The 13893-nt window shown below is 31.4% G+C and overlaps 1 protein-coding gene across 1 annotated transcript; it reads right to left on the reverse strand.

The window, feature by feature from the left end:
* Positions 1-2180: 2180 nt before the first annotated feature.
* Positions 2181-4170, reverse strand: LOC145135534 (pentatricopeptide repeat-containing protein At4g01990, mitochondrial-like). Its single transcript, XM_079069797.1, has 2 exons — positions 3807-4170; positions 2181-3587 (listed from the first exon to the last, which is right to left on the reverse strand). Exons 1-2 carry the CDS (start codon positions 4107-4109, stop codon positions 2349-2351), a joined length of 1542 nt encoding a protein of 513 aa, XP_078925923.1. The 5' UTR covers positions 4110-4170; the 3' UTR covers positions 2181-2348.
* Between the last annotated feature and the right edge of the window lie 9723 nt (positions 4171-13893).

Below are 13893 nucleotides of genomic sequence, written 5' to 3' on the forward strand. Positions count from 1 at the left end.
TTCAAACTCTAATTTATGTCTAGAATATATTTTTTTAGCTTTCATATTTTCCCCGTTATAAACATTTTCAATATCAAAAATTAGATTCCTTTCAAACTCTAGTCTTTCAGACTCTAGTTTTTCCGATGAAAAAATGTAACGTTTTCTTTTTTAGTTAAAGAAAAAATTTAAGTTTAAACTGAAAAATTGTAAATTGTAAAACGTAAGATTTTTTATACAGTTAACCCTTATAAATAATACAAAAAGTAAATATTTAAATCGATAGAATTGACTTGGCTTGTGATTTATACTACCAATCCGTATACGTTGCATTCGCTTTACCAAAGAATAAATATGAAACCATTGATACTAGTGGATGGCATGTTCGTTTTTGTAAGTTGCTAAAGTTTCTTCCTGCCAAAAATATATACATACAATACAACATACTCTACAATCATAATGAACTTCACCTCTAACTAATGTAAACCATGAAACAGAAGAAAAAGAAATAAAAAAGGACTCAAACGACAGCATAATCCATAACCGTTAAGCACTCACGAGCAGCCTTGGTGGTGGCCTCCTCTAATGCCTTGAAAGGAGAATCCTCACCAACTTTGTCTTTAAAGCATGCCTGGCAACTTAAGATATCCGTCTCCACCGCACCAAAATCATCCGCTAGCAATGTCACGTCCCGGACTCCAAGATCCGTTATAGCCCTGTTCAATTCATTCAGACTCGCTGCATACTTATCCACACATTTGCTCAGACACTTGCCCATTTCTGAAGAAGCAATATTCGGATCCTCCTTCAGAAGCTTCTTAGCCTCTTCCATGGCTACTTGAGAATCACTCTGGCTTTGTTTGATACGCGCTTCGATAGCCAAAGCAATGTCCTGATGGACCTTGGGCTATTGCAGGGGTCATCGCCTCTGGGCTAGATGATATTTCTGAAAGGGTGGAAGAACCCGGTGCAGGTGAGGAGGAGGACGGCGATGCATCTCTGTATGAGGCTACTGCAGCAGGGGCCATGGCCTCTGGGCTTAATGATATTTCTGATTCGGGTAATAGGGAGGAAGAAGCAGGGGCTGCTACGGTTTTGCCTATGAAAATCAAGGAATCAGGGGATGAAATTGGTGTCTCTTTGGCTTCATCTAAACCTAATAAAAATGGTGGAGGTGCCGCCTGGTTGGGCGAACCTTCATCTTTTGGTTCATCAAATTTAAATTTAGAATTCGGTTGGACTATCGATGGTATTGGCAGGATACTCAAACCTTCAACAGAGAGATATAATAAAATGAGAGAAGAGATGGAGATTATTACAAGTATACGAGCTTTTAGCTCCATATTTATCTCCTCTTCTCACTTGTACATGGAAATGGTAGAATCAGCCAATTTAAATTTGAAGCAAATATATAGTATTATATATATATGTATGTGGTTCATCATTCAATCAGGATTCCCTTCCCTATATTCTAGCCTAACCTTTCAGATTCATTTTCACATTTTCTTTGACTTTTCTACCAATGTATAGCATTTTCAAAAAATATTTACAAAATCATAGTATCTTGAAAAGTAATTACCTAAACTATAAATTCGGTTGATTTTATTATCTATTTTAAAATCATAATTATTGTTTCAACTCTATCATCCGCACCATCACTATTGTTTCCAGTCGGAACCTTTCTGGCCGCTGTTCTTCTTTTTTCTGGCTAAAAATACATATTTATAGATGAACCCCAAATAAAATTCAGAACTCTAAATAAAAACCAAACCAAAATAAAATTTAACCATAGATATGCAGGTCACCTTTATGAAATTAGTTTTTGGGTCTTACCTTCAAATTTCCTGCAAGTTCACCTGATGCAGCAACATTAATTTCCATACTGTTATTCTGTTATCGATTCTGGAGGAGCAGAAACGAAGATTAGCACATATTGAGGTGGAAAAGAAACAGTGAGGACTAGGTAAATAACCATCTCAAAGGATTTTTTTTGTTTAACAATGGCATTTTCTGGAGAGTAAGGATGCACAAGATTAAAAGTCAGATGGAAATGGTGATTGGATTGTTAGTGTGCCATTTTTACTTTTTAGTTTTAAACATAAAAATTTAGGTTAGATATCTTTTTATTTTCACCATTATTTGGTTAATAAATGTAGTATAAAACTACAACTAATCGGTAAATACATTTTATATGTACTATATTTCAGTAAAAAACTCCATTTTCTTTTGCCTTGTTTTCTTTTCTAGTCATATGATACAAAAATAAATACAAACAAACACATAAGAACCATCCAAAATTCCCCCAAATAAGGATGAAAATAATGCCAACACATTGTTACAAATAATGTCACTCGCTATAAAAATGCTTGCTACTGGGGGCAAACTTTTTTAAGCATGTGCTGGAGCTCTGTGGTTACCAAAATGCCATCTTCTTCAATCCTGTGGCGCATATCCGGATCCATTTTATCAGCAGCTATATAAGTCTGCAGCAACAAACCATACACCTTATCATCAACACATTTCAGTCTCTTTAAAATCTCCATTAGCTTCTCAGCACTCTCTACATCTCTCTCTTTCTCAAAATACTTCATCAACACATCAATACTGTCAATGTGGGGAAACCAGTTACTGTTTTCACTTTGTGTTGCAGCTGTTTCAATACATTTTAAAGCAAGATCCATTTGCTGAATCCCAATGTAATGCTTCATGAACAATGCCAAAGTCTGAACAAAAGGCCCTTTTGATTTCTTCACGGATCCATGGAAGACTAGTTCAGCTTCTTCAACCATGCCATGTCTTAAATAACCACTTATAACAGCATTAGCCACACGCGTATCATAATATGAGTAATTCGATTCCCATTCTACAAAACATTTCTTCAATCCATCCAGATCATCCACTTTAGAAAGTGCCTGAAGCATAATCCGGTAACTCATGTTACTGATTGTTTCGAATGACGATTTTAGAAGATTCCATATGCGATGAACTTCCTCTTGATTATTAAGTGCAGCATAAAACGTTATAAGAAAATGGAAAGCCTCACGTGAAGGTTGGCCCATGCCCATCTCATTTTCAAGCATTTTAAGAGCTGACAAGGCTTTCTCATGATTACCTACTTTGACATAAGCTGCAGCAATGTTACTGTAAGTTGTCCAGTTACAAGTCTCTTTTTTTTCCTTTGTTATTTCCTCAAAAACCCTCTCTACCCCCTCAATATCTCCTAAAAGCGAACAGCTATGCATCCAGATGTTATAAGTAAAGTTGCTCAAATTGATTTTCCTTTTCTTCATCTCTTCCACTAAAGGAGGGACTTTTTCAGGCTGGTCTATTCCCATATACAGGGTCATTAGATTGTTGAAAGCTAAAGTGGTGGTGAAGTTCTTAGCTTCAATTTCCTTAAAAAGAGCCAATGCTTTATCTGTCATTTTTAACTTACAGTAACAGTTGAGGAGAGCTCCGTAAGTATTTCTGTGTTGCAAATGTGGAGAAAGGTCATGAAAGTAACCTTCAGCTGCACCCACACCATGGACCTTCGATATAAGATCCAAACGCACTGCAAAGTCGGTGTTGGAAAAGTTGATATCCCTCTTATCCATCCATTCCATTACCTGCATAATCAATCATATTCCTTGTAAATTGCAACAAAGGCCATTTTTGTTTTTACCGGTTGCAGAAAGAAAACAAATCAAAACACAGTGGAAGAATAGAATAGAATATGAACCCTAATTTAAACTCTTATAAAATAATTATACTATAGCAGTTAATACTAGTAAAATCAACACGATAACATCTGGATTGATCGCTAAGCAACTAGAACAAACACATACCTCAAGAGCGTGGTGGTACTTGCCATACCTGCGGAGTTCCCTGATACATCTCTCTAACTCAATCTTTTTAACGAAATTACCCTCTCTAATGTATTGATTTAATGTTTGTGCTACTGTCCCACCCGTGGCTCCCAACGCCGACAGCCTTCTGTATAACCGCTTTTCATCTGCGGATTCTTTACGTGGTGGCGACACAAGGTCAACCACAGCAGCATTTGATTCTTCCACCACCGTACAAAACATTCTCAGCAGCGTCGACGTTTCGCCGAATGATATCCGGCTCCGGCAGCGGATAATCATCATCCTCTATCCTGCCTTCCGCCGGCGTATTGGTCCGTTTGATATAACCCAGGGTTCTACGGTTCTAAATCAAGGGTTTAAGGAGCTGATTTTTCCACGGGATATTTTTTATACCTTCACTGAAATTTACAGTCTATTGACAATTATGCCCTTATTTCAATTATGATTGTTATTCCATCTTATTTATTTATTAAGTAGTCACAAAGCATAACTCTAACTTGAATTTTCTTAAATTTAATATATCTAATATTTTTTCTTTTATTGTTAAAAAATGAGAAATATATGTATTTTTTGTTTTCGAAGGGTGTGGTTGCTCGACTACATAAGTATAATCGGTTGCTAAGAATTGATTAGTGACAAAATGCTTGTAGAGTAGTGTGCCCTTGTTGATGACCATTTGCTATAATGGTGTTGAAGTACTTAGAGATCTTACTTGGTGTAGAAATTGTGGTTAACTGGCTTTCCCATTGCTCCTAATCGATGTTGGCTGAGAAAAAATATGTCCTCTCAAAGTTGGTTGCGATAAAAGGCGTGACTTGCACTGGTTGACATGATTTTACTATTGTTGTTATTTGGTGTTGGTTGTTGGTTGTTATAAAAGGTGTTCCCCAAAGTTGGATGCTATAATAGGTGCTCTATCAAAGTTGGTTCCTACAAAAGATGTTATCTCAAAGTTGGTTAATTCACCTTGGTTTTTAGTGTTTTATCTTTTTTCTCTATTTTTGCTTTCATTTCTCCCGGACCCTTATTTCTTAGTAAATTTATTTAAAAATGAATAATATTACTAGAAATATAAACTAATACTATTTATCTTTTCAAAAAATAAAGCTGAAGTTTCATTTGTCCATATTACTTTCTTTTATTTTATTTTATATATATTTAGTTTATTTTTATCTATTAATTATACTAGGATACTGTAACGTCCGTACATTCGGGCTAGTCAATTTAGAGACGATAAGCATCAAAAACGACTTTTTGATGGAAGATTATTTAGAATGATTAATCTTAACCAAGTTGTAGTATATGTCTCAAGGTTTCCGGATATATAAAGAATGTCGAAATCCGAGTTATAACGAAGAAGTTATGACCTGTCGAAGTTTCGCGACAAACCGGCACGGTGCCGAATGTCGTAAAAAGTGAGTTTTTGATAAACTACTTTTTAGCCTTAGTAATCTAAATGAAACTCGTAGTATTCGTTAAACCGAGAAGTTCGATAAAAAGAACGCCAAAATCTGACTTCGTATGAGGAAGTTATGATTTTTCGAAGTTTCAGCTTAGCAGTAGACAGCTAAAAACTCGAATTTTAGATCGAGTGATTTTTAGCCGACACAACCTAAACGAGAATCGAAGGTCTCGTAAATAGTAGCACAACGGTAAAAAGTCTGACAAAAACGGACGTCGGATGAAGAAGTTATGAATTTTTAACGGATTTCCTGTCCCGGTCTGTTAAAAATTATAATATAAAAATTAAAGTCAAAATTAGCCGACGAAGTCTAAACGAAAGTTGTAGAGCGTAATTTTACCTACGCGTGCATATAAAGAACGTCAAAAACGGAGCTCGTATGCGAAAGTTATGGATTTTAGAAGTTTTGGCGCGAAAATCGAGAAAATTCGCATAGTCACATTTTTGCCACGTCACCTTCGCTGAAAGAGTGACACGTGTCCGAAATTGGTGAGTCATGCGAAGCCACGTGTCGCCTTCCCTCGCATGAATAGTAGCTGCGTGTCGGATTCTGATTCGACCGAAGGGAGGCCCAATCTGAAGCTCGCAGCTGGACCGAGCCTCGCACCGCCTTAGCCTCCGAGCCTCGCAGATGAACCACTAGACCTCGGTCCAATCAGCAGCTGCCACCGAGGCCTTCGCACGTGCAGCCACCTGCGCACCCTCGCCTGCGGACCCCACCACCAGACCGACTTCGGACCCTATAAATAGAAAGGTCATGCAAGCCTTCTCGGGTACTTTTTGGAAATTATCACTTTTAGCCCATTTTTCCATATTTTCTTCATCTTAGCATCCCCCAAAGCCCCGGTATCGATTATAACCCCCGGAATACGCCACGAAGAGCCCGTGAAGCCCGGAAAATTTATCTTTTCGGTTTTGAAGCCCGACCTTTCGCAGAGCCCGGTTTCTCAATAAAACTCCCGGTTTTATTAGAAACGATCGTTTTAGGAAACGAATTGCTGTCCGATTTTCATTAAATCAAGTGAGTGTGTAGTCACTTTCATCTTACACATAGATATGAAGTATTTTATATAAAATACGTGATATGTGTATATATGTTGTTTGTTTATTTGAGATGGGTGTTGAATGAATGTTTTATACATGTTTAAAATGATTTAAAATGTATATATATATTTTATCTTCAAATATGTTGGGTAAAACATGGGTAGATAAAGTATGAGGGATAAAAGCACAGTATAGATGTACGTTGGTAGCTATGAATTTAGTACAGTATAGATGTAGCTACGGATTTAGTATGTTGGCAGCTATGGACTTAGTGTTTGTTGTACTCGGCGACGATGTGACTTCGTGCCTATTAGATAAACTCTGGTGACGATGTGACTTCGTGCCTATTAGATAAACCCTGGTGACGATGTGACTTCGTGCCTATTAGATAAACCCTGGCGACTATGAGACGTAGTGCCTATTGTATAAACCCTGGCGACTATGAGACGTAGTGCCTATTGTATAAACCCTGGCGACTATGAGACGTAGTGCCTATTGTATAAACCTTAGCGACTATGAGACGTAGTGCCTATTGTATAAACCCCGACGACTATGTGACGTAGTGCCTGTTGTATGAAACTTGGGCAGCGATGGACTTCGTGCCTATTCCTTATGATGAATCCTTAGGAATGAGTGAGATTTGATTCTTAGGGTAAATCCTTAAGAAATAAATAAGATAATGGGGATTGGGTAATTGGGTTGATTGTTTGATGTTTAAGCATAATAAATTATTTATTGTGGGTTGAAAACCCTATATGCTCACCAGGCTCCCAAGCCTGACCCACTTAGTTTGTTTGTATCACAGGTATCGATACGAAGTTACTTTACACTGAGAGATTAAAAGAGATGTAGATCACTAGTGTAAGTGAGTGTAAGTTCTGTTTATGCTTATGTTTCTGTATTGACGATGACATCCCAATGGTTTAAGTGAATAAAATACATTTCTTCAGAAATGATTTGATAATATAATTATCATGTTTTTATGGGAACAAATTCCGCAACACCTTTTAAAATGATTACTCTGATTTTATTTTAAAAAGCATAAACGAAAATCGGTCTTTTCTGGCCGAGAAATTAGGGGATGTCACAGATACAAACTCATATATACACGGTGAGATATTAATAATATATATATATATATATATATATATATATATATATATATATATATATATAGAGAGAGAGAGAGAGAGAGAGAGAGATTTAGGTTCTATGGAAAACAAAAAACCCTAAAAATCATAAAATGCATAAAAAAAATACTTAGAGATCACAAAACTTTTTTTTGAATTTTTTTATTAAAAATCGCAGCATTTTCTTAAACTTCGCTGAAAAAAAATAATAAATCAATTTTTTTTTAATAATAAAAAAAATTTCAAAATTTTTTTCAGCGAATTTGTATAGAAAGCTGCGATTTTTTCAAAAAAAAGTTTTGTGATCTCTAAGTATTTTTTTTTTATGCATTTTTATGATTTTTAGGGTTTTTTTTTCCAAATAACCATTCCCCATATATATATATATATATATATATATATATATATATATATATATATATATATATATATATATATATATATATATATTAAATTGTTTGATTTTCAATATTACTTTAAATATGTTTAAATCGTTATACAAGGAATACCATGAATAATTTGTTATACAAGATTACTTTGGTACTGACGTGATGTTTGGTAGAGGTGGCAATGGGTCGATCTGGGTTGGGTTCAGGTTCAACCCATTTAATAATTGGGTTGAAAATTTCAACCCAACCCAACCTGTTTATTTAAATGGGTTGATATTTCCAGCCCAACCCAACCTTTTAGATAAATGGGTTGTCACCAAGTTGACTTATTTATGTAGTTTCCGACCCAACCTATTAAATAAATTGGTTAAACTTGGGTTAACCCATTTAAAATCAATTATATAATTAAATATTATACCACTTAAATTATAAAACGTAAATAAAACTTCATAATTATGACAAAAGCACAATCCTAATTCATAAATACAAATAAATTGTTCAAATAACATTAAAAATGTTTAGTTTCACAGTGATTTTGGAGAGTGACCAGTATTATCGGCGCTAAAAAAAGGATGGAAATTAGGATTTAATTGTATTAAACATAGATAATAATAATGCAACATTATAATTTACAAATTAATACTTTGATTAATACATGATAATATTCAAATAATATCAAATTATATATATATATATATATATATATATATATATATATTAAAGTTAAATGGGTTGATGGGTTGAAAACGGATTAATAATTTTTACCCAACCCAACCTATTTAATTAATTGAGTTAGACGGGTTGACCCATTTAAGTTAAATGTGTTGAAAATATCAACCCAACCCGCTAATTTTGGGTTAGATTCGGGTTGGGTTGGCGGGTTGGATAGATTTTTGTCAGCTCTAATATTTGGTGATGACCAATTAGAAGAAGGGTTTCGTGTATGAGTAAAAACTCATTCAACTCTTTTTCTCTTAGCTTGTATCATAAGCTTCAGTACTTAGATTTTTTTTTTTTTTTGAACTGGCAAATATAAATATTATACTCTATTCCTAAACTAAAATCTAATTCTACCTATGTCCACCACGGGACTTAAACCATCGACCTTAAGGAGGGAGGGCACCACCTGATACCACTGGGCTAGAAGCCCTCTGGTAAAAAATGAGAAAAAAAAAAATGAAAGTGACAATTGGGTGGAAAGAGGGCTGGAAGCGTTGAGGGAGATGAACTCCCTCCATACTAAGTGATAAGTTAACTAGAGATAAGGATGACAATCGGCAAATCAACGACTAATAAGATTGGATCTTGGAAGAGGATAAATGGGGCAATAGGGCTTTAGAAAACCTTGTATGGGCTATTTAAGATTATCTTTTTAAACAAAGCTTTCACATCAGTTTGTAAAACCAAATGGTTTAAAACAAAGGGGCTTCTTCAATGACCACTCAATCAAAGTTCTCACCTAAAACAAAAATAAATCTTTTATATATCGACGTATGTTAAAAAGTTGATGTTATTTGTAAAACCAAATCATTTATAAGAAGGTGGCTTCTCTAATGACCAATCAATTAAAGTTCTCACCCAAAACAAAAATAAATCTCATATATCGACGTATGCTAAAAAATTGATGTTATCTCAACATCAATATAACCCCTCTTTTTTTAAAGCAACTCAACAACACCCCAATGCTCCAAATCATTTGGCATAATCACCACACTCTAGTCAATATTTTGACCATTTTATGAGCAACTAAGTATTTATATATATTCTTATCACGGTTCAGTAAGCCAACCTACAAGGACAACAAATCGTATCCATACAAATAACAAGGAAACCAGTATCGTTTATACAATTATACTATTTACCGGGCTTTTAAGTATCAAATTATAAAAAACCACTCGTTTTTAGAGCTTAATTATCTTAGTTTTTATATAAGATAAATATTAAAAAATTAATGAAAAAGAATAAAAAAGAATATTTAAATAAAAAAGTGTAAAGGGAAATTATTGAAATTTAAGAAACTCGATTAAATAATATCACATGGAGTTTTATATTATTTTTACATGATAAATTAACTACATATTGCAATATCGGTGAAAGTATCCACCGATACTTTGTACCTTTTTACTTTGTAAATAATATTTTTCACTTGTTTATTTTTTTGAATATCACTTTGACCCCCCTCAATTTTTTTCATCGACAATTTAAATCAAACTACTTTGTAAAATGATATTTTCTACCCCTTACTTTTTAAAATGTCACCTTGACACCCTCGAATTTGAACTTTGTAAAATATCACTTTTACCCTATCCATTTTCTAAATTTTTGTGTTTATCCCCCGTAGTATACATAACCTGATTTTCTTTAATAACTTTCGTTCGTTAACTTAAAAAAATTATCTTTTACGTGCTTATTTACTTCGAAAAAGGATATTTTACACCCCTCTACTTTGTTAAAATGTCACTTTGACCCCTCAACTTTTACCATTGACAATTTGCACCCCTTTACTTTGCAAAATGACATTTTATACCATTTCCTTTTTAAAATTTCATTTTGATTCCCCCTCGACTCTGAACTTTGTAAAATATAAATTTGATCCCTTTCAAATCTGATTTTTCTTGATAACATTTGTTCGTTATCTGAAAGGAAAAACTAATTTTTTACGTGTTTATATATATATATATATATATATATATATATATATATATATATATATATATATATATATATATATATATATATATATATATATCATGGTTGCAGAAATCGCTAATCGGCCACTAATCGGTGGACTAGCGATAGACATTAATCGGCTAGGCGGGGATTAATCGGGAGATTAATCGGGGACCATTAATTATTAAGAAAATTATTCAAAAATTTATAAATCTAATTTTAATCCTACAAAAAAACGATTAATCGGCGATTAGGTCCGATTAGGTCCAACTTTGACTTGCGTTAACCAAACCCGATTAGGTCCGATTAAGTCCGATTAGGTCCGCTAGGCCCGATTAATTCCGACTTTGACCTGTATTGACCAAACCCGATTATAGTGACCGATTAGCAATAAATCTCATCGGTGGAGGTCCGATTAGGCCGATTTCTACAACACTGATATATATATATATATATATATATATATATATATATATATATATATATATGTGTGTGTGTGTGTGTGTGTGTGTGTGTGTGTGTGTGTAGGTGGTATAAATTTGAGGTAGACAGTGCTTCGACATAAATTTAAAACTTTCGTTCGTTAGTTTTTTTTTTTTTTAAATTTCTATGTACATGTCAGTATAAATTCGCGTTTGTCTAAGTTTCGATATATTTTTTCTCGTTTCCGTGCTTATCTTTAGTTACCTCTACAAACAAGATCTATCTTTTCGTCTATTTTCAACATGTAGCAACTTACTTTCTATTATTTTTTATCGCTAGACGTTAATATTTAAATAATCAAATATAATACAATATCTTGTTTCAAAAGAAGTATACTATAATACATCATTTGTATAAAAGTTTACAATAGGTATTGATGTCTTTAAGTGGTTTTGTATTCAAGTTTACTAGGGTTTGTATTATATGCAAGTGGAGTTTTATCTCTAAAAGTATTAATTAAAAAAACTATGTATATTGTCGTTTCGGTTACGAAACTTATATATATATATATATATATATATATATATATATATATATATATATATATAATATATATATATATATATATATATATATATTATAAATAAAACATTTTTCCTTTCACCACATTCATTTGAAACTTCAATGCATTTTTTCGTTTCACAACATTCATTTGAAACTCTCATTACTTTTCAATTTCTTTCTAATAATAATTATAAGTTGGTTAATAAGGTTAAAAAATATCAAATATAAAGTGTAATCATATATAAACTAAGTTTCAATATTAAAATAATATCTTTACTTCTATTTATAAAGTTATGTTTTTTAACTTTTAACATATTATAATTAATTTATTAGTTTTAATATATTGTTGGATGTAAACCATTATCATTTTAAAGGAACAATTTTAGAATAATTTGTATAAAATATTTAAATTATTAATTGGAATATAACATTACAGACTCAACTTAAATATAAATTTTAGTGAAACTTAAACAACCCAAAGAATATTTTGTAAATAGTTAAAAGTGATTAATTGTGGTGTCTTTCTAATAATGATTATAAGTTGGTTAATAAAGTTAAATAAATATCAAACCTAAAGTGTAATCATAAATATACTAAATTTCAATTTTAAAATAATATCTTACTTCTACTTATAAAGTTATATCTTTAATTTTTAACATATTATACTTAATGTATTAGATTTAATATGTTGTTGTATGTAAACCATTATCAGTTTAAAACTACAACTTTTGAACTGTTTTGAATAAATACTTAAATTGTTAATTTAAATATAACATTACAATGTCAACTTAAATATAAATTTCAGTTCCACTTAAAAACCAAAAAATATTTTGTAAATGGTTAAAAGTGATAAATGCATAAACTAAATTGTAATCTCAATTTAACTAAAATATTTCCTAAAGATATTTTTATAATCAATAAAAGTTTTCAAATTGGTATCTTAAAATAACTTACAATAACAATAGTTAAAAATAACTCTATATAAATGATTATATTGTTACCTTTAAAATCAAAAAATAATGTTTGATGTTTTACATAATTATAATGATAGAAATTAAAACATTAACCAAATAAATTTTAAAAAATTAATGAACAATAACAACAACTATAAATAACATTAAACCATATATTATATTTAATTTTATTCATGTGTAAGTCGCAGATAGAGATCCATGATGATATATAAAAAACGAACTTTTTTTTTTCGAAAAAAACTCACTTTATTTTCTTTGATTAAAAAAGTTAAGGTCTATTTTTTATAGAAAAAAATTAATAAATATAGGGAAAATGATTAATTAGTTATATATATATATATATATTAAATATTAAATAGTTATATATATATATATATATATATATATATATATAATTAATAAATAAATATTAAATAGTTATATATATATATATATATTAAATATTTAATAAACTTAATTAATTAATAAGTAAATAACAAATAGTTATAATCTAAATATAATTAAAATGATAATATGAAGGACTTTTGAATTAAAAAGGATTAAATGAGAAAAAAACTAACGGATAATTGGGCACTCAATATATATTGATTGGTCAATAGAAAAACCAAAGTAAACTCGACACTCAAATGATGTTGCACCGTTATAAATGGTCAATAAAATAAAATAAAAAACAATAAAATGACTTTGCATTTGGGATGCCCTAAACCGGTTAAAATGCTAGTTTAAATAGTTTTAAAAAAAGCTAGCTTATAATCTATTATAAATAATAAAGTTTTTTTTTCTTCCTAACCATAATAAAATCGTGTGAAAGTTGTGTAATAATTTCAAAAATAATCAATACCCACACCATCTAGTGATGTTAACTCGCATAATGTGCCAAATGAACTATAGTGTATCTTATAAAATTATGGCAACACAATACTCATATTTATCATGCATCTCAAACTTTACAGAAGACATGTAAATTTAAATATGAAATTAGTAATTGCACATGGTAACGAAGCTTTCGGGCAATGAAACATAAAAATTTCTCTCAAAATCTATAAAACTATAAAATTGTTCTTAAAGTAATTTCAAACCAAAATTCATACATGAGTCTAATCATATTTATAAAAAGAATCTTATACCATACATATTTATGATCAAATAATTATGTCAATCAAACATAATCTTTGTGATACACCACTTAATTAACTATTACTTCTTATTTATCTCGTTGCATTCCTAATTAATATGGAAAACACTAAAAGGTTTTGAACACAATAACAAATAAATGATGCTAGCGGAAGCATATTATAATTATAGTCATATGTTCAAACTAACACCTACAAAAATCTTATGTCCATATAATTATTGCAACTACAAGAAAGATTAAAATTACATACCTCTTTATTAGCCAAGAGATCTCCT

Source organism: Lactuca virosa, chromosome 9 (assembly GCF_052849685.1).
Source record: "Lactuca virosa cultivar CGN04683 chromosome 9, Lactuca_virosa_CGN04683_v6, whole genome shotgun sequence".
In the NCBI taxonomy this organism is placed as follows: domain Eukaryota; kingdom Viridiplantae; phylum Streptophyta; class Magnoliopsida; order Asterales; family Asteraceae; genus Lactuca; species Lactuca virosa.

Bases quoted from the DNA above. Each gene is read 5' to 3' on its own strand.
- LOC145135534 (XM_079069797.1), bottom strand. From the start codon at position 4,109: ATGATGATTATCCGCTGCCGGAGCCGGATATCATTCGGCGAAACGTCG. The intron at 3,588-3,806 runs GTATGTGTTTGT...TTGATTATGCAG, and splicing joins AGTACCACCACGCTCTTGAG to GTAATGGAATGGATGGATAA.